Source organism: Spermophilus citellus, assembly GCF_964194105.1.
Source record: "Spermophilus citellus genome assembly, chromosome: 10".
Taxonomy (NCBI): domain Eukaryota; kingdom Metazoa; phylum Chordata; class Mammalia; order Rodentia; family Sciuridae; genus Spermophilus; species Spermophilus citellus.
This window is the reverse complement of record NC_138197.1, coordinates 132127981-132153352: the sequence shown is the minus strand read 5'-3', so window position 1 is coordinate 132153352 and position 25372 is coordinate 132127981. Positions and strand designations below refer to the sequence as shown.

Here is a 25372-nt window from a genome sequence, read left to right as displayed (position 1 = left end):
TCCTGCAAATGACATAATTTCAGTTTTATGAAATGGCTGAATAAAACTCCATCGTGTGTGTGTGTGTGTGTGTGTATGTATGTATGTATGTGTGTATGTATGTATATGTGTGTGTATGTATATGTATATGTATGTAAGTGTGTATGTATGTATAGTGTGTGTATATGTGTGTGTATTTATGTGTGTGTATATGTATGTATGTATGTATGTGTGTGTATGTGTGTGTGTATGTATGTATGTATATATGTGTGTGTGTGATATGATATATATATATATATATATATATATATATATATATATATATATATATATAACATTTTCTTTATCCATTCATTTATTGGTGGACACCTAGGCTGGTTCCATAGTTTGGCTGTTGTGAATTATGCTACTATAATACTATAACATGGGTGTGCATGGATCATTAGAGTGTGCTGGCTTTGATTCTTTAGGATAAGTATCAAGGAGTGAGATATCTTGGTCAAATGGTGGTTCCATTCCCAGCCTAATAGAGGAACCTTGCACTAATTCCATAGTGGTTGTACTAATTTACAATCCCAATAGTGTAAAAGTGTTCCTTTTTCTCCACGTCCTCTCCAGAATTTATTATTGTTTGTATTCTTAATGATTATCATTCTGACCGGAGGGAGATGAAATGTCAAGGTAATTTTGATTTGCATTTCTGAAATTGCTAATGATGTTGAACATTTTTTCACATATTTATTGATCCTTTGTATTTATTCTTTTTTGTGGTGGGGTTGGGGATTGAACCCAGGGCCTTGTGCGTGCTAGGAGGCACTCTCTCAGCTGAGCTGTATCCCCAGCCCTGTATCTGTTCTTTTGAGAAGTGTCCATTTAGTTCATTTAGCCATTTGTTAATTGGGTTATTTGGGTTTTTTGGTGTTAAGTTTTTTGAGTTCTTTGTATATTCTGGACATTAGTCCTCTGACAGAAGAGGAGCTAGCAAAGATTTTCTCCCATTCTGTAGGTTTTCTCTTCACATTCCTAATTGTTTCCTTTTCTGTGCAGAAGCTTTTAACTCGATGCCCTCTCATTTATTAACTCTTGGTGTTGTTTCCTGAGCTTTAGGGGTTCTATTGAGAAAGTCATTGCCTGTGTGTATATGCTGGAGTGTTCACCCCGTGTTACCTTCTAGGAATTGCATAGTTTCTCATTTAATCCGAGGTCTTTGATCCATTTTGAGTTGACTGTTGTTCAGGGTGAGAGATAAGGGACTAGTCTCATTCTTCTGAATGTGGATGATCATCAGTTTTCCCAGCACCATTTGTTAAATCCTGTCTTTTCTTCAATGTATGTTTTTGGCAGCTTCATCAAGGATCAGGCAACTGTATCGGGACCATGAATTTCTGCTGAAAACATGACATTTTAGGACTGGGGATGCAGCCAAAGGCCTCATGCGGACGGGCTTGTGGTGCCTGCCTAGTGTGCTGGAGCCGTTCCCTCACCAGAGCCACAGAAGCAAGACGTGACATTTAAGTCATATGATGTGGCAGTTATGGAAATGATATCCTCAGCCCTTTCCATGTTTTGTTGTTATTGTTGTTTGTTGTTCACTAACCTACTTGGTGAAGTCTGTATTCATGTCTATGTGGCCTTCAAAGTCTCCGATTAGCTTAGGAGTAGCTCATGGTCAGAGAGAAATTTCCTTAACTGCCTGGGAATAATATCTCCCAGTGTTTGCCAGGGGGCTCTTTGTGTGCATTGGAGCATTTCTTCCAAGACTTAGCTAGACAACTCTGCCTTAGCCTTCACTTCCTGCTTTGCAGACCCTTAAGGTCAGCCAGAGGTGAGAGCTGGGGCTTTCTTGGATCTTTCCTGAGTGTAAAGGTCTAATGTCCTTAAGAATGCTCTCAGTTCTACGCATGTGGGTGCCTTCTAGATTCCCAAGGATGTGAGGAAGGTTTTCAAAGCTCCGATGTACATCTCATCCTCCAGTTTTTCCGTTTAAGCCTTTTGGTTAGCTGATTATTTGCTCCATTAGCCACATTCAGGAAGCTATGATTTAAAGTAACAGTTGCCTCTTATTTTTCTATCAAATGCCTCTTCACAATAAGGTGTTCTCATGGGCAAGGTCTGAATCAGTTCCAATAAAGACAGCCTTGTGAGTGTGGTCTTTTGGGAAGCCATCAGGTCAAACAATGGTAATTTTCTGGTAATGGGGCCATGAAGAAGTTCTAGTCCTGTTGTGCCCCCCTCAGGGACGGAGAGGCTGCCGAGTCTCCCTGTGAATGCAGGCTGTGCTTTCAAGGAAGAGCCCCAGTGTTGGGGTGAGTGGGCAACAGGAAAGGGAGTCGGGCTGTTTAAATGCTACACCTGCTCTTCATCCTGAGACTTAGCTATTTTTCGTGAATAAAATCTCCCAGTTTGCTCTGAGCTTTAGGGTTCATTTCCAGCATTCTGAAAATGGGTTCTGATGGTGTTTGCCCGGTTCTCCTTTGTCTTACGGAGGAGAGGCCTTCAGGGGTCCTTCCTTCACCATTTTTGCCGCAGTTTTTGTTTGCAGTAGACCCTTCATGAGAACTCAGAGAACTCAGATTCCTACGCCTGACTGTCCACTGAGGAAGTCAGTCATGGTTGTCCTATTGATTGTTCCAGTTTAGAAGTTTATTGGACCTGCTAAAAACAGGGAGTTAAAAATCATGGTTTTGTGTTCATCTTAAGTGTAGCCTTTGAAGCAGCAGAAGCAGATCACGACGAGCAGCATTTTGAGACTCTCCAGCTGTCCTTTAGAAAGGGAATAGACAGGAAGTGGTCACATTTATAATTGATGCTTTAAGATAATGTAAGTTGTTCTCTTTTGTCACAGGGATTTAATGCACAAAATGGCGATTATACCAAATTGGCAATCTTTCTGTCCTCACCCCCGAAAATACACATCTTCAAGACCCCACTCTTCACCTGGTAGAGTATATTCAAAGAATGGTTTCCAAAATATGCTCAGACCTTCTTCTTCAAGTGAGTATCATAGGCAAATAGAAACCCTAGTAGTTGATATCCTTCTACACACCAGGCATGGGCAAAGCTTTGCACCATGTTTAACCACCATAGTAACCCCACGAATTGAGGTGTATTTGTGGTATCTTCCTATGTGGGAAACTGAGACATGGATGGATTAAGTCACTTTTATAAAAGCTAAATAGCTCTTAAGTGGCTGGGTCAGAATTTGAGCCCAGACAGTGCAGTGCTGGAGTGATGCCCATGTCTCTCCCCGGGCCGCCGTCCCTCGGAGGCATGTCAGCCGTCGGGCTGTGCAGATCTGTAGGAACCTACCTGCACAACTTGCATGATATGCCGTATTAAGTACAACTAATGCTAGATACTGTTTCTTTTAAAATGCTGCTGTGTTTGTGTTTCATTTGGGATTATTTATGTGGACCAGATTTCACCTCCATCAGTTCATCCCTGTACCGTGTGCAGTTGGCTGCTAAGCAAGCATGCGTGAGTTCTGCCCATCTGAGACTGAGTTCTTAATTTCTAATATTTTCATACAATCTTTAAAAAGTTTCCACGTCTATACTGAAATCTTCCATAAGTTCACATATTTTTAACTTTTTTCTTTAATCTCTTTAGCATTTTGCTCATTTTGGGGGGGTACTGGGGGTTGAACTCAGGGGCAGTAGACCATTGAGCCATATCCCCAGCCCTATTTTGTATTTTACTTAGAGACAGGGTCTTGCTGGGTTGCTTAGAGCCTCACTTTTGCTGAGGCTGGCTTGGAACTCCTGATCCTCCTGCCTCAGTCTCCTGAGCCACTGAGATTATAGGCGTGCACCACGGTGCCCAGCATTTCTTAAATACCTGGTCATTTCTGTATTTGTTTTCTCTGTGGGTCTTTTTCTGGTGACTGTTTTTGCTCTTGATTAGGTTATATTTTCTTGTTCATTTATCTTGAAGTTTAAAAAGATAATGCAAGGCATTTGTATAAAATTGAGTAGAAATAGAAGTAAGTGATACCAATAGAAAGAGATGGCTCCCCTCCTCTGGAGCAGTGAGGTGGGTGGGCTCAGCACTGTGATCCCTACACTGAAGTGTATCTTGCTTTTGCTGCAGTTTTGTTGGATTTAGGTCGTGCCTGGTTTCACCTTCTTTCCTTCAGCAGGCCTGAGAGCTGAACACTGGGGAGACCCCGGAGAGCGCTGTTTTACAGCCCATCTGCCAGCTTGGTGTCTGCTCCTCAGCCTTCCTGCCGTTTCCAGGGTGGGGAGGGTTGGTTCCTGGGAGTTCTCTTTGCTCACCAGCTCTGACCTTGCTTTCACACAACAAGAGATCTCTGTCCCTCTGTGGCCCTGCTTCCTTTATGCAGCAGCCACCAATGTTCACTCAGCAGAGGGCCCATGTGTTCAGAGATTCAGCTCACCTCTTCCTGTCCTTGGCCTCTGTGTTCAGCTGCCTTGGGCTTGTGTACATCCTGTGGGCCTTGAGGTATATATTGTTACATACCAGTCTCTGGTGTGCGCTTGACCTCAGCCCTGCAATTCTAATCCACCCACGTGTCCACCACGTGACCACTAAATACTGGGTTTGCTTCCCTTGTCTGCCCTGCAGGGACAGAAGGTGTTATCCCTCTGGATGACTGAGGAGTGGCTTGTGCTTTTGGAATTTAGTTTCTCTGCAGTCTCAAATCTCTGATGGGTTTTTGAACTATGTATATTTTTAGCTTATTCTACTTGTTCTCATTGTTAGGGCGAAAATGACAGTCTGTTATGACTTTCTAGATCCTAAACGGATGTAGAAAATTTTATCAAATTGCCCTCCAGAAAGATGACATCCACTTATACTCCCACCAGCACGTTACTCAGGTTTGGTTCTGCTTTCATCTTCCTGCATTAGACATGTGAGAGAACAAGTTTTCCTTCACGTAATTTCAAAGTTTCAAGTAAATGTTTTCTGTTACTTTAAAATCATAATTATTGAGTGCAAAGTTGGGGCTTCTTGGAAAGCAGCTAAAAATATACACGCAAAGTCTGAAGAAAGATTTCAGATGGAGGGGTACGTTAACAAGAGGGACCCCCGGTGACAATGGCGGGGTAGAGGGGGAATAGCATCGTGCAGCTCCTGTGTGTAAACCAGCTGCTTCTGAGAGTCAAATGACGTTCCACGTCCTGGGGAGTCTCGGGGGAGACTTCAGCTCCCTGTCCCTCAGGCTCTGTGCCTACTCCCCTTCTCCCAGTCTGTTTTCTCCTGAAGTGGGTCCCCTGGCTCCATCCCCACCAGGCCCAAGCCACATGCTCAGTTGCTGGGGTGGCTTTCTGCTCGCCCCTTGCCCTGCAAACATCTCAAACATAAGCTGGACAGACAATCTCCAGTCTGCCCCAGGCCTTCCGTTCAGCCAGTGGCATCGTCACCGATGTAGGTCCTCAAGGACGGTGCTAAGAATCATCCTTCATTTCTCCTTGTTTCTTCAACACCCAATGCCCCAACATCTCGTGTCCTTCATAGAGTATATTTGCCTTTTTTTTTTTTGGTCTTACTAATGTCATCACTGTCATCCTTCATTGACTGACTTCAGAGGTGAAAAATGATTAGACTTTCCATTACAAGCCACCGAATGATCAGACATGTAAATCTAAACATGGTAGAAGAGCTACTCTTTGGTTTTGTTAAAACAGTGCAGTAGTTTTTATTTAGAATCTTAGCTTTAAACGCGTTTAACAAATAGCTGTATCTCTTTTGTAGCCACAACAGTTGCAAATCCAGTACTGTCCTTCTTAGATGTTAAACGGATTTTATTTCAAAAAATCACCGATAAAAGGGACGAATTGAAAAAAGCCTTTCAGCTGCTCGACACTGGTCAGAACCTGACTGTGTCCAAGAGTGAGCTGAGGAGAACCATCGCGGCCTTCCTGCTGCCGCTCACCAGGGAGCAGTTTCAAGAGGTGCTGGCTCAGGTACGGCGCGACGTAGCTATAGAGCAGGTGGCTTCTGGAACAGCTGCCGGGGGCCAGAGGGGCACAGGGCTTACTCTGACTTGAAGTTGAAGTTGTGTCGACTTCTTACAGTTCACTTATCTAAGATGAGGTCAGTTTGGAAGACCACGATCCACATTTGCTTGGTCACATTTTGGAGGTAGGAGTGTGTCAGCCATTTTTTCTTTCTTTCTTTCTTTCTTTCTTTCTTTCTTTCTTTCTTTCTTTCTTTCTTTCTTTCTTTCTTTCTTCTTTCTTTCTTTCTTTCTCTTTCTTTCTTTCTTTCTTCTTTCTTTCTCTTTCTTTCTTTCTTCTTTCTTTCTTTCTTTCTTTCTTTCTTTCTTTCTTTCTTTCTTCTTTCTTTCTTCTTTCTTTCTTCTTTCTTTCTTTCTTTCTTTCTTTCTTTCTTCTTTCTTTCTTCTTTCTTTCTTTCTTTCTTTCTTTCTTTCTTCCTTCCTTCCTTCCTTCCTTCCTTCCTTCCTTCCTTCCTTCCTTCCTTCCTCCTTCCTTCCTTCCTTCCTTCCTTCCTTCCTTCCTTCCTTCTTTCTACATAAAAGTATTTGGTCAACTTACATTTTGGAACTTAGTGTTTTGGTATTTGTTCTGTCATCAGTCACGGGGCATCTTCTGACTACCGTAGCCAATGCTAGATAGGAGGTGCAGGAACTAAGACACGGCCCCACCTTGGAACTGCTCGTGGTCCAGTGAGACAAGTAGCGTGCGGGGGAGGCCGGGCAGGGCCAGTCCAGGGAGTTTGGGGGCTGGGGGGAGGACAGCTGTCTCTAGCTGGGGCTGGGTGTCTGGGAAGGCCACTCTGGAGCAGGTATTTAACTTAGTTTTGACTGGTTTGGACTGGAGATTCGCAGAGGAGCGGGAAGGGGAAAGGCCAAATGGGGAGCAGAGGGGCCTGCCTCAGCCTCTTGCTCGTCCAGGGATCCGGATGGCACTGCTACGTTAGAAGTCAAGGCCGTGGACCTGGTGTGGCTCTGAGGGCCAGCTGTGAGAAGGCTTTGTGAGGCCGCAGGGAGCCAGGGAAGGGTTTGCAGCAGGATAGACTTGGGTGGCGTGGGGAGGACCAGGGCCCTTGGGCCTACCAATGGCGTGGTCCAGGGGTGATCCTGGGGCCCTAGAAAAGGAACTTGAAACACAGTAGGAATTAAACATTCTCAAGATGGGCTTGTAAGACTCAAAATAGCAAATCTAAGAGTGGGAACCTTGGGCTGGAATAGTTTCCTTCCAACTCAGCAGCTGACTTTGCACACCCAGGGCCCTGGGCACATGTGTGCACGTGTGTGTGCACAAGCGCACACGTACACACGGAGACGTGCACTTTCCTCCTCCTTTCCTTCATTCCTAGTCCATCTGGTTTCACGCTACTTCCTAGTACTTAAAAAGCCTGCTTCAGTTTGGACTTTGCTGTGCACCCACCAGACGCAGTGTCTTGTCTCTTGTCTCGGGGAAGGAGGGGAATGTGCGCTGTGAGCACAAAGAGCTCCACCCAAAGTCCACCTGAACCTCACGGCTTCCTCTGCCCTTGAGCTTTGTCCCTTTCTGAACTGGGGGTTTTCCAGCCGCGTTTCCTCAGCTGGTTTTCATGCCCCGTTTTCTCTTTGGGGCGTCTGATATGGCCCCACTGTCTCCCTAGGCTCTCTTTATTTTTACAGTATTTCACTCTGTTTTCCAGGTTGGATAACGTCTATTGATCTGTCCTCGGTCCACAGACACCTCTTGTTCTCTCCATTCTGCTATTAATCCCAGTCAGTGAATTTGTGATTTTTTTCAAACATTCTAGAATTTCTTTTTGATTCCTTTTTATAATTTCTCTGTACTTGCTTAATTTCCTATTTTCCTCAGTTATGAGCATATTTCTCTTAACTGATTGAACATAGTTGAAATAGCTGCCTTGAAGTCCTTGGGTGTGCATCTCACAGGCTGCTCTCTCAGAGTGGGTCTGGGTGTTCATATTTGAACGTATTTGGGTAATATCCCAAACAAGAGCTGACCAATAGAAGTACGTGAGCTACATACGCAATTTTAAATTTCTAGTAGCCACATTAAAAGATAAGTAAAATTAATTTTAATAATAATTTTATTCAACCAAATATATTTAAAATATTTCATGTCAGTATATAGTCACTGAGAAGTTGCTAATAAGATATTTTACATTCTTTTCATGTTTCAAGCGTTACTAAGTGTTCAAACATGGTGAATACACACTTTACGCTTACAGCAGACTTCAATTCTGACACTAAATTTCTACTGGCAAAACTTAATCTATATTTTGATTTAATAAAATGTATAGTTGAAATACTAGGTTCACATACCTGGTTGTTCCAGACATATCAAATATCTTCCAATAACTGAATTGATATCATTTAAAAAATTTAAATTAATTAACATTAATCCCAGTGACTTGGGAGGCTGACACAGGAGAGTTGCAAGTTTGAGGCTAGCCTCAGCAACTTAATGAGATACTGTCTTGAAGTAAAATCTTAAAATAGGACTGGGGTGTAGCTCAGTGGCAGAATGTTTGCCTACCATGCATGTGGCCCTGGGTTCAATTCTCAGTACTATAAAAAGAATTAATTAACATAAATAAAGCAAAGGAATTCAGCTAATCAGTAATGCTGGCCCCATTTCAAATGCTATGTAGCTAATGATGGCTAGATCTGTGTACTAGACAGTATAGTGCTAAGCATTATGAATGGTGTGTTGTGGAGACTCTGGATTCTGTTATATTCTGCTGAAGACCATTGATACTTTTGTTTTGATAGACAGTTAACTTGCAAATTCTGTCTTGCTTCAGTGGCCAATGGCTCATTTCTCAGTTTAACTCTTATCTTTACATAGTTTTATTATTTTGTACTTTGAATAGAGTTCACAGTCATTTTCTGTGGAAGGCTGGTCTGAGTTTTCTCTGTGGCAGCTTCTCTGCTTTGTCATTTATTCTAAGCAATTGCAAAGTTACAGAAAAGTTTGCAAGTAGAGTGCAAAGAACAATCTTTTTCTAAACTACTTCTAAATATTCCATTACTTCTAAATATATTAATATTTTCTTCAAGCTAGGACCTCTAACAGCCGTACTCCAACCTTCAAAAATAAAGCAGTCCCTATGACTCACGGCTCCCACCTCAGCCCGGGGGCCCAGTCAGGCTTTGGCAATTCCAGAAACACCCTGTGGGATCCAGGTCAGAATCAAGCGTGACGTGTGGTTCCTGCCCCTCCAGGCCCCTCTGCCTGGTGCGGCCTTCAGCCCTTCCTCGACTCACGACCTTAACACTGAGGACTGCAGACCGCCTTTGCTTAAACGTCCCAGCCTGCATCCATCTGGCCAAGATGCAGCGAGGGTCTCTGGCTGCGCTCTGCTGTGGCACGGCCAGGCTGCCTCGGCACGGTCCGTCCCACCCCGCTGACGTTCACCTGGGTCACCTGGTGAGGCTGGGGGTCTGGCAGGCTTCTCCGTGGCATGCACTGTGGAGTCAATTTTCTGTGAAGTAAGTAAGCATTCCCTTGCTCATCTGACATCCAGCTGATCCATTTGTGGTTTAAATATTTGCAGGGATTGAGGTTTCTTAGTGCGTGAGTTATGGGTGTCTTACTTTAATTATTGTAATGTTGAAATTATCCTTAATCTGGCCAGTTGGGCCCCCTTTTGTCTGTGTCCTTTGACAGGTCCTCAGCATTCCTTGGGCATTTCTTTGTTTTGGGATACTCTCAGCTCATCTTCACTTCCCTTGCTTTGGTCTAGAATCATCCACCTTTTCCACAGGGCTCTGGCTCCTCTCAAGGAAAGAGCATGGAGACGGGATCTGGGCCTGGGGTGGCCCATGCTCTGGGGTGCTGCTGTCCCCGGCCTCTCAGTGGCAGAGCTCTGGGGCATCATTTGCCTCCCAGCTTTTACATACGTTCCTGTCCACGTGTTTTCTGGGCCAGTCTTTCTCTAGTGTTGAAAACCCAGAGTTCATACCACCCGGCGCGCTGCCCGCCTCGGCTTTCTCTCCCGCGTGGCGGTCCCTGCCCTCTCACGGAGCAGATGCTTGGCTTTTGTGGTCCTGAGTGCATTTACTCATTCGGTCACCCTCCCTTGGTGGCTCATCCCTCACCTCACCCCAGCGCTCCCCTCGGGGGTGCTTGGCGCTCTCGTCCCTGTGGCTCCCCAGCGGGCAGACACTACTTTCCTCTGCCCTATCTGGTGACTTTAGGTCTGAGTAACTCGGGAACATAGGGAGGAGGAGGAGGATGGCCGAGACTTTTCTTTTCCCCTCTATAAAAGCTCCTCCTTTACTCCTGCCTGGACTTCACAGGGCGCCACAGCTCCCGCTACTGCTGTCTACATTTTAGTTGCGGCTTTATTAAGATGAGATTTAGATATCATAAAACTCGTCCTTTTTACACGTATAAGTCAGTGATTTCAATATACTCACAGTTGTGCACCTATAACTACCATCGGATCTAAAAACATTTTTATCACCCCTGAAAGAAACCCTGTACTCATTGGCAGTTACTCCCAATTTCTCCTCCTTCCTGTATGTAGAGAAACCCATCCACTTTTGTCACTGTAGATTCTAAATAGTCCACCCAGCTGGACTCGCACAGCATGTGGTCCTTGTGTCTGGCTCTTCCATGAGTGAGCTTTCGAGGTTCCCCCATGGATCCATCAACTGTCGCACAGGGCAGTACTCCATTCATTTAGTGGATACAGCCCCTTTTGTTGGCCAAAGGGCTCGGGTTCCGGTTGGGGTTAGGGTTGTTGGAATCGTTTCTTCTCTTTGGCTTTTGTGAGCAGAGCTGCTGTGGACAGTCATGGACGCATATCTGCGTGGATGTATTTTCAGTCTGTGGCTCCATTCCTGGGAGTGGAATGGCTGTGTCCTGGGCTAAGGTTCTTTACCTCAAGGACCATTTGTCCTTGTAAACCTTGTGCCAGTTTCCCTTGGAAGTTTGATTTAACTGTTGCTTTATACCGAATAAAGAGTTAGAATATCATTTCCTTCTCTGTGCCCTTATAGTCATGATCTAATGGCAATTTAAATTTTTGACAATCTTCCCAAGCTGATCAGTTATGCATGAAGAGAAAAAATGCAGAAAATATGAAACGCGTATCTGTTTTTAAAAGCTACATCTGTTTCTAAAAGAAGTCACTGAGCACTGAGAACTTCAAAGACTTTGTAAGAGCAGATCCTGGTAGTCCCTCCTGTGCTGGCCTGCCTTCCTGGAGCTGGTCTGCTGGACCCACGAGCAGCGGAGAGGCCCCGGGTGCAGTGTGGTGCGAAGGCGGGCTGCCGGGTCACTTGGCCAGCTCTGTTCATGTCGAACCCTGTGGTGACAACCTTGCTTTCTCAGAGGTCAATGGAAGCCCAGCTGGAAGCTCACAAAACCAATAAAGATTTCATGGGAACTTGCCTTAAAATTAAAAACACTCTTCTAGTTATAGTCTGAATTTCCTTTGGCTCTGATTTTATTTCATGACCCGTGTCGGGAATGTTCCTGTCAGCGAGGAGGATCGAGGGGCTCTCTGCTGTCGGCCTGGAGCCTGGTTTCCATTGAGAGTAGTGCAAACACATGGCCTTAGTCTGAGTGTTAATGTGGCCTAGTTTTAAACAAGTTGAACTGGTAATTGGATTCCAGAGAAGCAAAACCAAGTTCTGTTCTGGGCCCAAGGATCGTGCCAGGTCAGAGAAAAAGTCTTCTTGGAGGATACTTATCAACATGGCAGGTGCAGACTTCCCCCGCCCCAGCCACAGTCTAAGAATCTGCCTGCAGCAGTTCACCTTTGGATGGTTTTGGTTACGGAATATTTGTGACAGATTCATACATACTGAGAGGATGAGCAGTGGCCATAGCCTCCCTTGTGGACGGGATTTTTTGATGTCCAAAGGACCCTGCTTTGGCGATGGGTCAAGGCAAGAGCTTACCTGCCACGTTAGGGCTGTCGTGAGTGTGAGGAGAGCGGGGCTCCTTTGGTGGCTCTTATTCATGCAGGATGATGGAGGGTGGAGTGGGGTCACTCGGGCTCTGGCTTTTAATGGTGGTGCCATGCAGGGATGTCATGAAACGTGGACAGTGATACCACCTTCTGAAGGTGGTTTAGGGGGGCTGAAAGTGGTACCTGTGTTTGGAGGCGGGGCCCAGGAAACGTGGGTGCCCTCCTTCCCTCATCGACTCTTGGCGTTATCACAGGAACATCCAACCTTGAACTACACATCTCATGCATCTTTGCCCTTCTTTTGTATATTAAGGAAACTTCATTGATCTTTGGGAGAGACAGGGACAACCACACCAGGCCTTGAGGCCAGCCGGCACTGTGAGGCTAGGCAAACCCTGACTGCACGGTGCACCCCAGGAACCACCCAGCTGTGTGGGCGCAGCTCGGTGTGCATCTGCATGGAGCTTGATAAGATATATTTATATTGATTATATACTTTGTTTAAATCCTAGAGTCAAATGCTTTTTTTTGAACCATTATCTTTATTTATAAGTTAACTTCTTATTTAGAAATGATTTTGAACCTCCAGCAAAGTGCCTGCAGCACCCTACGGCACCCATGTGACACCTGTCAGTAACACTCACAGCCCTGCACCTGGGCGTACCTGCCGTGGCCACCCTACCCCGTGCGCTTCTCCTGTGCGTGCTCGCTAGCTGTGCATGTGCAGGCGCACAAACAGCATGCTCAGAACACACAAGCTGCATGTGATGCCTTTTCTAAAAACCCAAATATTTTCAAGGAAAGTGCTTTATCCCAGTTCTTGACTCCTGAACACCTCAGTCTATTTCCTAAGAAAAAGAACCATTTTCTTACATAATCACAGTAGTTATCAACTTCAGGGAATCAAACATGGAGATCAAACCTTTAATCTATAGTTCATATTGACCCACCTGTCCCATAGTGTTCTCGATGGACTTTTTAACTTAAAAATGGCATTTTGTACCTTAACACTACTTACAGAATAGTCACATGACCCTCCGAGTATTGAGTGTTGTGCTCACCTCAGCTTCTATATGTCTCATGTTAGGATATATTTCTGCTAATTTCTTTTTATTTATTTTATTACTGCATTATAGTTACATATATGTAATGTTGAGGTTCATCTTGACATAATCCTAGAAGCATGGAATATAATCCCATGATAATTTTATTTTAAGCTAGACTTGGCTTAGCCAGATTTGGACTTTAGGTAACTGTGTGGATGACTTGTTGACTTTTAGCTAACACAGACTGGCATTCCTTGGTTTTCCAAGAACGCTGTCAGCTTGGCACCTGAGTGAGCCATCAGAATGCTAAGCAGGGTGCCACTCGTTAATGGCACTCACTATGACGTCAGGAAGGCGGTGTTTAGACACTGTTGCTGTCCTCTGCCTGGGTCTCTCTCCTCTAACCTGCTGTCCTTGTCCTTTTTTCGTGTAGGTCCCTGTCACCGGCTCTGGCAATGTACCGTACCTTGAATTCCTCTCCAGGTTTGGTGGGATTGACCTGAACATAAACACCATAAAGAGGTAAGGATTCTGTAACTCATGTGAAGATGTGAGACTTGCAGTGGTGAGTAAGAGCCATGACACAGGCCATGAGAGCCAGTCATAGCCACAGATGACCATGTCCATGCAGAGGACGGGTGGGCAGAGCTTGTGCATAGAGAATTCAACAGAATAAAGCCACATTGAGGCTTCCTTTAGAGAAGACTCTAACTGTATGCAGGAGGGGTTTCAGAGTTGGAGCAATGATACCGTAACGAAATGTGAACAGAAAATTAAAATCAGGTCATACTTTTGCACACAGTGTAATTTAGATTTGAAAATGATGATTTTAGATTGGGGCTGGGGCTCAGTGGTAGAGCGCTTGCCTAGCATGTGTGAGGCCCTGGGTTCGATTCTCAGCACCACATGTAAAAAAAATAAAATAAAGTTCCATTGACAACTAAAAATGTTTAAATAAAAAAGAATAACGATTTCAATTTCGAAGTAAAATATTACGATGCCAAATATTTGCTGGTTGTTGAAAGTGATCACGTTTTGGCGGCTGCAGAGGGAGATGAAATGGAAGATACGTGTGAGCCGCTTCCAGGCTTCACAGCTCTCCTGGGAGCCGGGCTCGTGGGCTCCATTTGCAGAGTGAGGGCCGGAGTGCGCCCTGAAGGTCTCCGTCAGCCAGAGATCTCTCTGCACCTGTGTTTGCTTCAGGAAATATTGTTTTAGCGAACACAGTCACTAACCATCTTCTGAAGGAATGAGCCTCGTTTTTCTCAGGAGTTGTGTGAACAATCCTAAGAAGTGAGTCTGGCCCTGAGCTGTCAGCAGGCTTCGTGTCGCCTGTGGACTTTCACGGTTGGGTCCATCCTCGGTGCAGCTGAGGGGGAGAACCGGTGCCACAGGGGAGGGAGGTTGGAGGGGGCTCCGTGAATACAGAGCTTCAGTTTAGCAGATGAGAAGGTTCAGAGATCTCTGGCACAACAATGTAAAGTACTTAATGTTGAGAGCCACAGCCAAGGGGCTCCAGCAAACTTTCAGACTGCCAGCTGATGATTGGCTCACAGCGGCCCAGCAACTTCTAGCTGATTGGCTCCTCTGCGGTGATGCTCATTGGGCTGATTCCCTGCCCTTTCAGACCATGGAGCTGCTCATTGGGGGACTTTTTTTGGCTCCGCCCACATGACCCAGCCAATTGGCCTCAAAAGCAGGAGGAGGGGGGAGGTGGAGAGGCTTGTGGGAAGCCGGTGGTGGCAGTTGGGCTCTGAGGGTTTTTTCCTGAGGAGCTGTTTTGTTTGGTGTTTGTAGTTCTAAAAATAAAGTTCGTTTCTTTTGACAAGTGGCTCCTGAATTGTGCCCAGCCAGATTGCGGCAACTTAATACACTGAATCATGCACTTAAAATGGTTAAGATGGTGAATTTTGTTATGTGTTTTTTAAAATCACAATTTTTACAAAAGCCAGTGCAGTGGCAATAGTTAGGGTGATTAAGTATTACCCTGTCTGCAGTGGTTTCAGGGTGTCCCCCCAAAGTTGGTGTGTTGGAACTCTGTATTCCTCAATGCAGCGGTGTTGGGGGGGGCCTGATGGAAGGTGTTTGGGGCACGGGGGCAGAACCCTATGAAAGGATAAAGCTTTTCTCAGGTGAGTGAGTTCTTACTCTTGCTCACATGAGGCTAGGTTAGTTACCACCAAGAACGGCTGTTTTAAAGCAAGGACACCCTGGGCTCTCTCCTCTGCATGTACCGCCTGATCTTCCGCTTTCTACCATGAGTCGAAGCAGCACGAAGCCCTCCCTAGAGGGTCAAAATTTAAAGGCCCTCTTGGACTTTGCAGTTGCTAGAACAGGGAGCCAAAATAAACCTCTTTTCTTTATAAATTTTTCAGTCTCAGGTATTCTGTTATAGTAACAGAAAATAGACTAAGGCATATCCCATGATCTTGAATGTTTAGTTAATTCTCAGTAAGTGGGGAACTAAGATAATTTCCAGTTTTGCCCAAAAGAATGACTGGTTGTTTTGTAGACTACATGTTCATGCCTGACCTAAAGCCATCCCCATTTGTGGGGTGAGATTGTTGTGTGGACTGTAATCTAATCTGAATAGTCCTTGTTGGAAAAGCCAAACATCTGGAAGAACTCTAAGCAGGAGAGGTTTTTTGTTTTTTGTTTTCCTTTTTTTTTTCTTCTTTTCCTTATTTTTTCCTTAGCCAAGTAATTGAATTGAGTTGAAAAGTATCATGAGTTACTTTCTTAAACATAAAAGGCTAAATATTAAACTAAGTTTGAAGACTTCTGACTTACCATGAAGTTTAATTCTCTATATGTTGGAAGCGATACAACACAGTGAACAGAGACTTCTCTTTCTAGTAACATGGTAGCTTCTACCAGGAATAGCATTTCCACTGAAAACAATTAAGATTCATATATTTTAATGCACATACATACAATTTAATAAATAACTGAGCCAACAAGAAAGTCAAGACTCCTCAGAGGCCAAAATGAAATGCAATTTGTAATCCAAAGAAGGAAGCACCCTGGAAAGCCAGCTTTTGCACTGAGGGTTTTGTCCAAATCATGACAAATTCACGTGTTCCATTTTGTTGGCCACTTGAAGTAAAGGAAACAAGAGGCCGGGGGCTGCCCCGGGTGGAGGAATCTAACACAGGAACCCTTCACCCGAAGCTGGGACATCTGCACCCTGTGTACAGATAAACCATAACATGGAAACTAGGTGCAACAGCTAAACCTACCTGCTTCAATACCAGTATTGAGTGAGTAGGGAAGAAGTTGTGATTATAATTGGGTTTCATGCACATCTGTGTTTCAATTAATGTTAATTGTGCGGTTTGAAAAGTTCAAGGCTAGAAGTTAATTTAGAAGTGATGATACACTGCGTATGCAGAAGAATGTATCTTCAACCCAGCTCCCAAAGAGTTTCTGAAAAGTGCCAGGTAACAAGAGAGCACACAAAGGAGCTGAGAGACACACAGAGATGAGGAATGAGGACGGGTGACCAGGAGATAAAGTCACCAGGGGAATGAGGTCTCCAGGCTCTTCAACTATGGGAAATGTCGATACCTAATCTAAAACTATAGTTTTTTTTTTTCTTTTTTATGGGTGCTGGGGCTCAAACCCAGGCCCTTGTGCATGCAGGACAAGCACTCCACCAACTGAGCTATGTCCCCAGCACCCAAAACTAGAGTTTTCATGTGTTTAAAGAAATGAAAGAATGAATTCAAAATGTGAAGAAGAAGCAATAAAACAAAGATGTAAAGAGATACAAAATGGAACTTCTGATAATGAAAATATAATTACAGATATAAAATTCAGTGGGTAAGTGAAAATTGTGGGTTCAAACACGCTGAAAAGAGGATCTGTGGAGTGGAAGATAATCTGAAGACATTATCCAGCGTGCACCACAGAACGACAAAGAGATACAAAATATGACTCCCTGAACCTTCACTATAAGGGACATGGAAGACAGGATTTCCAGAAAGATATCAGTCTTAGTCTGATTTGTTCTTCTATCACAGAATACCCAAGATCAGGTAATTTAGAAGAAACTTATTTCTCCTAATTCTGGAGGCCAGCAAGTCCAAGATAAAGGCACCAGTTCCATCCTCACATGGAGGAAGGCAGAAGGGAAATCGAGAACCAACTTCCCTGATGAAGCTCCTTAAGGGCACCTAATCCCTTTCACGAGGAAGGAGCCCTCGTGGCCTGATCGCCTCTTACAGGCCTACTTCTTAATATCCATATTGTAACACCTGGATTTGGAGGGGACATTCTAACCATAGCAATAAAAGAGAAAGAAATAAGGCAGGGATTATATTTGAAAAATAGTGACGGAGACTCTCAAGTCAGATAAATAAATGCCCAGCCAGATATATCATGGTGAGACTGAGAACATCAGAGGAAAATGACAAAGGCGGTGAGAAGAGAAGCTAAAGTGACTTCAGAGGAGGGATGTCTGAGCTGACTCCTCAGTGGTGGCAGGGAGAGCTGTGAGGCAGTGGAAAGGTGTCTCTAACCTGCTGGAATAAAAGGTTTGCCATCCAAAATTCTGTACTATATTTGTAAGAATAAAATAAGTTTTTCCTGGGGGATCCCTGGGACCCTCTCCTTTTCTTGCCACAGTGTATGCTCATCTCCTGAGATCAGAGCGCAGACAGTTCCTGACTTAGGATGGTTTGACCTATAACTTTTCAACTGTATGATGGTGTGAAAACGATACACGTTCAGTGGAAGTCACATTTCACATTTGGAATCCTCGTTTTCCCCTGGGCCAGACATATGCAGTACTATGCTCTCTTATGATGCTGGGCACGGGGAGCCTTGGCTGCAGTCAGCCCATGATCACAGGGTGAAGTTCATACTCTGCTAGAGTTGTTTCAGGTAAGTCAGGTGCACTGTATTAAATGATTTTTTACTTTTTGACTCGGGCTATTTCAGCCTATTTAATGGGACATTACTGCATTGTAAGTGAAGAAGCATCGGTGCTTGGGAAAGATAGAAGCATCTGACACCTTTGCCTACTGTGTTCAAACCAGGTCGTTTTCACCAGATCTTATATAATTTCTTCATACCAAGTGTATAAATATAAGGATCAGCCTCTTCAGTCACTGAATCATGAAGTCACTAGACAGGGGCTGAATTCCGGGACACTCCTCAGACTTGCAGCTCAGATTCCCTGCCTCGGTGGTGTGGGACTTACTCTGGTCACAGCACTTCCCTCTGGATGGCTGCGGAGGTCATCTTTTATACTGGCCAAGACTTGATGTGGTTGGCAGCAAACAATGAACAGCACCCACAAGTGTTAAGCCATTTCTTCTGCTCTGGCCACCTCAGCCTTTCCAGAACTGGCCGTGTGTGACAGTCACCATACTGAGGAAACCCCTGAGTAGGTGGCCGTGGACTGAGTTAGAAGCAACATGAAGATTCAGGCATTTTGCTTCTAAAAATGTTTTTGACCTGGAGTGATATTTTTTAAAAAGCTTCTGCCCCTGAGTGTGTGAGAGCAAATGTGGGACTGTTATTGTGTCCCATACACAGGACAACTGCAGAATCATCAACCCTGCTTCAGAAACACCCAAGACATCATCTACTGAAAGAGCAAATTCATCCTTTGAGGTGTCCTTTGAGATCCACTTCTGATGGACACGTAGAACATTTTTCCACATGGGATGAAGAGGGTGACCTCCGCGTACTAAATTACCCATGGGGCACTTGGCATGCTAATGCCACCAAGAATGACTAACGTCTTCCATGTGTGACACAGTCAGTACAGATCTTAAACGTCTTAGGAGGCTTTCTAAGTGCTGCGTGAGAAGACCCACCACAGTGTCCCATAGAACTTGCTAAAGAATCTGATAATTGTCCTGAAACTGAACTCCCCCACACAGACACGCAGGGCAGCGATTCTCTGCTAGGCCAGCCACGGAGACGCCAGTGTCAAAGGAGACCGCAGTGGCAGAGCTTGAAACAAGCCTGCGTGAGCTGAGTCTGGGCAGGTGGCCTGGGCAGAGAAGAAGCCCTTTTATCAAGAAGAAGGGTTTGCAGAGGAAAAGGCTGTTGCTACAAAGAAGAGCTGGGGAAACTACCAGAAAGGGCATCCAGGAGAACAACGGGAGCCGGCTGGGTGGCACCTTGGATTTGGTGCCACTAAGGGTCGACTCAATATGGATGGCTTGTTTTGAATTTATGGAGATTAGAGACTTGATAAAAGTCAGCAAGAAATATTTAAAGAAATAAAGTTTGAGGGTTAAATGCATTTTAAGACAAAAACTGAGAAAGTTAATCTCCTGCAGATCTTAACTAAGAGAGGTAGTGAGGTGAAAGGAAAATGATCCCAGATGGAAGGTCTGAGATTTTAGGAGTAAAGAGCAAAGAATGTGGTTTCCTAGGGGTGAATATAAATGATTATTGGCTGTATACAGTGGCATGAACTTTCGGTGTGTGTTAAAATGTCCAGAATGAAAATACCTGACAACAGTAAGCTCAGAGTAGACAAGCTGAGTTAAGGTCTTCTAAATTCCATTTATTAGCTGACAGGAAAATTGGAATATTGATTACATATAGAAATGTTACATATGCACATTGTGATTTTTAGGATGACTTCCAAAGAGTAGAAACAGAATGTATAATTCCCCAGTAGTTAGAGGGAAAAAAATGAACTGATTAAAAAAATCAATCAAAAAAAAAAAAAAAAAGGCAAGAAAAGAAAGAATAACCTAGACCAGGTAGGGTAAATAAAGCACACAAAGAAAATTTACAGACCTACACCATATGCACATTATATAATTGCATTAAACATAAAAGGATTAAATAATTCAAAAAGACAGAGACTATTAAACTACTTAAAATTTCAACTACTGGCTTTTTCAAAAGTAAAAATACATTAATAAGTGGATAAAAAGGAAAGAAAGAAAGAGGGAAAAGTGATACTACAAAGGCAGAACAAAAGAGAGGGGTAATTAATTTCAGGAAAATAGGTTTGAATATTCAAACAATTATAGTAAATGCTCTGCTTCAAAGACAAAGATCATCTGATGAAGTAACAAACAGAAAAATTCAGTAAGAGAAAAACCTACGCATTAGCACATAGAAGGTCAAAAGTGAAAGCATCAAAAAAGACACATCATTCAGCACCAACCCACAGAAAACCAGTGCCAGTAAGTCCCATGCGGCCCGGACGGCGGCTGGTCGGGTTCTCCTGAAGCACAGCCTGGGACAGTCGCTGGGGCAGGCACAGGCAGGGAACAGCCGCGAGGGAGAGCAGCCACGGCAGCAGGAGAGCAGTCGGCCTGCATGGGGCCTGGCCCAGCCTGGGCCAGGGACTGGGCTGCGGCCTGTGTCTGTCCACTTCCTCAGCTGGATGGTGGGTGCACTGCGTTTGTTGACTCTTTAGCTTTTAAACGTGTTACGGTGTTTCCTGTCTATTGATTCATCATTAAAACAAGATTAAGGGGCTGGGGATGTGGCTCAAGCGGTAGCGCGCTCGCCTGGCATGCGTGCGGCCCGGGTTTGATCCTCAGCACCACATACAAAGATGTTGTGTTCGCCGAGAACTAAAAAATAAATATTAAAAAAATTCTCTCTCTCTCTCTCTCTCTCTCTCTCTCTCTCTCTCTCTCTCTCTCTCTATCACTCTCTCTTAAAAAAAAAAAAAAAACAAGATTAAAGCATTCCCGTTCCCTCTGACGGTATCATCAGACTTGGATCACTGACCAGTCCTGTCTGTAGCTTGGGCACAGAGCTGAACCTCCAAGCTTGCCTTTCCTCCTCTGGAAATGAAGTTAATTTCTGCTTCAATGCTCTAGTGGCTTCCCTTTGTCCTCGGCTTGAAGTCCAGATTCCTTACTAGACCCTTTCTGGCAGTGTCTGCCTCTGAATCAGCCTCCACCTCTCTGCCCTGCCCATCAGCTCTGGCCTCCTTGGCCTCACTGCCCCGGGACTCCGTGCTGGCTGTGTCTCCCTTGGCTTTGCCTGGGCAGCAGCATCGCCACTCAGCTTGTAGAGACCTGCTGCTGCCCGCTCATGCAAGGGCGTGCCATCTTCCCCACCTGCAGCTTGTCCCGCCACCGTTATTCTCTTGGTGACACCCACCGTTAGTCCAGCTGTTTACTTGTTACTGGTCACTTCTCCTTGGCTGCTGTCACCAGAAGGGAGGGTGTCCTGCTCACCAGCTCTGCCTGGACCCAGTGTGTGGGAGGCACAGGGCAAACCCTGTGAGGGGCAGGAGCCTGAGTGCTCCCTCCACTCCGTCCCCAGCCTCTGTCTGTCCAGAGAGGGCTCTGAATGGCCGTGGCTACCTGGAAAACACACAGGTGCAGGTCAACAGGAGCTGGAGGGCTGTGTGGCACACGTCGCCCTAAAGCCCTTCACAGAGTGGCCACGGTGCGCAGAATGGGCAGGAGCCCCATGTGGCCAGGACCAAGTGCTGCAGCAGAGGGGCAGGAGGGGGTCTGCACAGGGTGCCTCTGGTGCCCACATGTCACCTGTGTCTTGGTCTGTAAAGTCAGGGTGCTAAAGGTCCCCGGCCCAGAGAGCCGTCATCAGGGTAAAATGAGATGTGGCTTGATACACGTAAGTGTCCTTTAGGTGTCAGCTGTGATGGCTTTGTCCCCACCCCTGAGCAGCATCCTTTACAGATGAGGTCACTGAGGCACAGGGAAGCCGACGCTGCCGAGTTCACACCCCTGCAGGTGGCAACATGCAAGACATACCTAGCGCTTTAAAACAGCGTCTTGATCTCTGCAGGTCCTGTGCAAGCATTTGTTTGGTCAAAACATATTTAACAAAGATTTTTTTGTTTTATCTTTATCTTGAAGGGGAGGTGTGAGTGAAGCAAATTGCTACCGGACACTAAAAGATCTTGAAGTCCAAGTCGGAGAAAAGGTAACGGGGATCTTCTAGAAGGCGTCCCCAGCCCTAGTCAGCAGCAGCTGTTAGCCACGGTGGGTGGTGGGTGAGCCGCAGCCTGTCTGTCATCAGGTTCACACATCAAAGCCGCCTGACTGACTAGATCTTAGAAGAGCGACGTGAAAGCTTGCGTTCTGCGACTTTGCTCGCCTCAATAGCATCTCCTCCGTGAGTGACACCAGCAGAAGTCCTGGAATATTAATTACTTTTGTATTAACTTTGGATTTTTATGAGTAGAGCTGCCTTTTCTGTTTTTGTGTAAAACTGAGCAGGTTTTTCTTTAGACAGAGAAAACGACTGCTTTTTGGCAGTAGATGCCAATCAAGAGTGGCAGGGTAAAAATAACCAAACTCCAAGTGCTATGTATAAAGTATCGAGTGATTTAGCCACAAGAGTTGTGGCGTGTTGGGGGACAGCATGTGGCTTCCCTCCTATTTGCTGATTGTGGTTGGGTTTCACTGAGCCCAGAGAGAGAGGGGAGGAGATGGTAATGTCAGCAGGGCTTGGAATCGGACGACTTTTTAAAATGCATTTGAGCTGTCAGTTAGACGAGCAGTTTGAGAATCGTGGTTTAATTTACTTGATGCAATATGTTGGTTTGAAATGTGACAAATTTTCTTTCTTTTTTGAACTCTTCCGAGACTTTCATACATTTCAAAATCAAAAATAACCAGAGATCCACAAAATGTTTGCTTCAAGCTCCCTGGCTGGGACAGTACCACCAGACAATTCATCTGAATGTGATAATTTCATAGCGTTATGTGTTCCTAAAAACCTGCTTCATTATGTCGGCATACAGTTGGTTGTCGGAACCCTGGCAGAACCATGCTCTTCTCTGAGGCCCGTTGATCATTCTGTAAGAAACGCGTAACAGGGTTGGTATTTTTGGTATAGTCTTTTCTTTGTCTCTGAGTAAACTGTGTTAATCATGAAATACTCCTGGACGGTCACCAGAGCAGCACAGATATTGTTGTGGGTCAGTGACGGGGGTGGCACGGCGTGGAGCAAGTGGACAGGGCCAGGAGTGTCAGTCACTGGGCTGTGCTGACCATCTTGCCCTCCAGACCTTTCTTTAATCCCCTTTCTATTCCGTAGAAGTTCTTCCCGAGAGGAAGAGTGAATCTAAACCAATGCGGGTCCAGGCCCACTTCCTGCGCAGTGAGGGGCTGCGGGGAGGACTAGAGAGAGAGCACACAGCCCGGGGCAGAGCCGTCCTCTGTCCTGTTTTCTAATGGGCATCGACGACAGCCCTGGCTCTGCCCACGGCTGGCTCTGGGCAGGCGGGTGGGACCAGCCCGACTGAGCGCCTAGGACACAGGCAGACCTGGTCCACCTTGGCTCTGCCATCTTCTGGCCAGGCCCTTGTCTGGGATTTCCTGAGTGTCAGTGCCCACCCTGGAGGGCTGTTGTGGTGTGACACACCCAATAATGAGCACCCGGACCCTGGGGACGTGCCGCCCGCCATGGTCCTGCTTGGAGTCCAGCTTCCTGGGAAGTAGGGGCAGAACTGCCCAGCGCCCATAGCAGCCACACGTGCACCTGGGTGTCTGCCTGCGTCCAGGTCACACGCCGGGCCTCAGCGGCCTCACGCTCCTACTGGAGCCAGGGAGACCCAGGAGGACAGTGGCGCTGCCCACTTCTCTGCCATCAGGGATGGCTGCCGGTCGCTTTGGGGGTAAAAGGACGTTTGTTACTTCAGCTGTCCATCCACAGGGCTCTCTGCATCTGGGGTGCCAGACCTGTGGATGCTCGTGGGGACTAATCTTGGGCCACCAAGTCGCCTGAGGTAGGACCCCAAGTTGACAGCCCTCCTCGTGCTTCCCGAGTGCTCTTGTGTGGAGAGCGAGGTCTGGCGGCTGCTTCTCGCCCCCTCCTCCCAGTGCTCGGCCTCCTGCGTGTGTTCACACCAAGGCCCCTGGCCCAGGTGACCCTTGGCTTCCTGCACCTCATCCCCTCCTGCAGGGTGCATGGCCTCCACGCCTTGTCTCCACCGTCAGCGTCTGTGCTGTGTGGCTTCGGGGCCAGTCTGCTCCCACGAGGGCTCCGGAGTCCTCCTCGCGCTCTACCTGGTCCCGGTTCTGGTGTTTGCACCTAGGTTCCCCTCAGCTGTCTGTCACCCTGAGTCCTGCCCGAGCCTCACTGGCCCTCACTCTGGCCCTTGCTTTTCATTTTGGTCATAAACCTGACCCCATGCTGCCCTTTGGCTCCCCACCAGGCATCTCCTGGACTGGTTCCTGAGCTCTGCTCCACCAGGCTCTTACACCCAGGGCGCTGGGGACAGAAGGAGCAAGTGAGAATCAGGCACCTGGCTGCTTTCTGACTCACTTTGCAGTCCTGAGTTTCCTCATCTCCCTGGTGGGATTGACAATAAAACCTGCCAATCAGGTTACTATAAGAATGAATGAGAAGAATACAGGTGAAGTCCCTGGCATACAGTAGGTGCTCCATAAATGTCAGTGCCCTTCACCGTGATTAGTGTAGCTGGTTTTCTTTGCCAGACCGTCCTGTGCTGGCTGTACCTGCCACCAGGCCCCCCCGCTGTGGCCACCGAGGTGTGTAGTCCTTCCTCATGAGAACAGAAGGCTTCCGCTGCATTGCCTCTGACATACGAACCTCATCTTACCCGAGAAGGGCTCAGTAGGGAGTATGGGTCCAGGGGTGACTAACCTGTCCCTCCTCCATTCACCCAGGGGCTGCCACCTTTCCAAGTGAGACACGCAGATACATCAACATCTGTTTTTTCCCAATGTGCTGCTTCTCCCAGTGTGACTCCTTATAACAAGGGAAGCTTCTCCTGTCTCCCAGCCTGCGTGTGCCCATGCCTCGTGGATCGCTGGCATCAGAACTGGTCTCTGCTCCACCAGAGCAGACAGAGGGAGCTAGTGAGAACCAGGCACCCTGGCAGCTTTCTGGACTCTGCGAGCAGCCTGGACCCACCCTGGTGTCCCCTGGTATGGCGCTGGGTCCCCTCGTGGGAAGCACAATGCCACCAAGGAGGGTGGATGTCTGAACAAATGGAAAATGGAAGGCTTTTTGGAAAGGAGAGGGTGAGGGCAAAAGGTCGGGACAGTGTCCAGCAGCATCTGCGTCAGCCAGCCTGGGCCCTCTAGGCCACTGAGCCTTCACCATGGAATGGATTCTGCCGGCTCTAGCAACAATGGCAGCCAGCACGGGCTGAGCCCTGGCTCTTCTAAGTGCTTTGCTGTATGAAGTCACTGAGTTCCCAAAGGAAACCACGAAGCCAGCGCCCCAGCGGCTCGCATTGGCCCAGCAGAGAAGAGAGGCAGAGCGCGGCCCAGGCCCACAGCTGACAGGGGCGGGAGCTGCGTCCAGCTTGGTAGCCTGGCTCCGGCGTCCTTGCCTGAACCGCTGGACCACTCTAGAGCCTGTCCAGGGAAGGCGTCGAGGCCGACTCTGCCCCAGCACGTGTGTCAGCTTGTCGTGCCCATGGGCAGACCCTCCTCACCTCAGAGAGCAGCTGTCCCTGCCGTCGCCCGTGAGTGAGAGGAGCTGCTTGTTCCAACCACAGGGTCATCTTTGTTAGTCATTTCTGGGGAGACTCTGCT

General features: G+C 46.5%; 1 protein-coding gene across 1 annotated transcript in view; it reads left to right on the top strand.

Moving 5' to 3' along the window:
* Positions 1-2824: 2824 nt before the first annotated feature.
* The window catches only part of EFCAB6 (EF-hand calcium binding domain 6), a gene marked incomplete at its 3' end in the record, with an annotated part of 193435 nt that continues 170887 nt past the window's right edge, over positions 2825-25372 (top strand). Inside the window, exons 1-4 of the mRNA XM_081310868.1 lie at positions 2825-2973; positions 5695-5906; positions 13330-13418; positions 21716-21782. Of these exons, the coding sequence (XP_081166994.1) occupies positions 2832-2973; positions 5695-5906; positions 13330-13418; positions 21716-21782 (510 nt within the window). The 5' untranslated portion in view covers positions 2825-2831. The remainder of the gene's footprint in view (positions 2974-5694; positions 5907-13329; positions 13419-21715; positions 21783-25372) is intronic.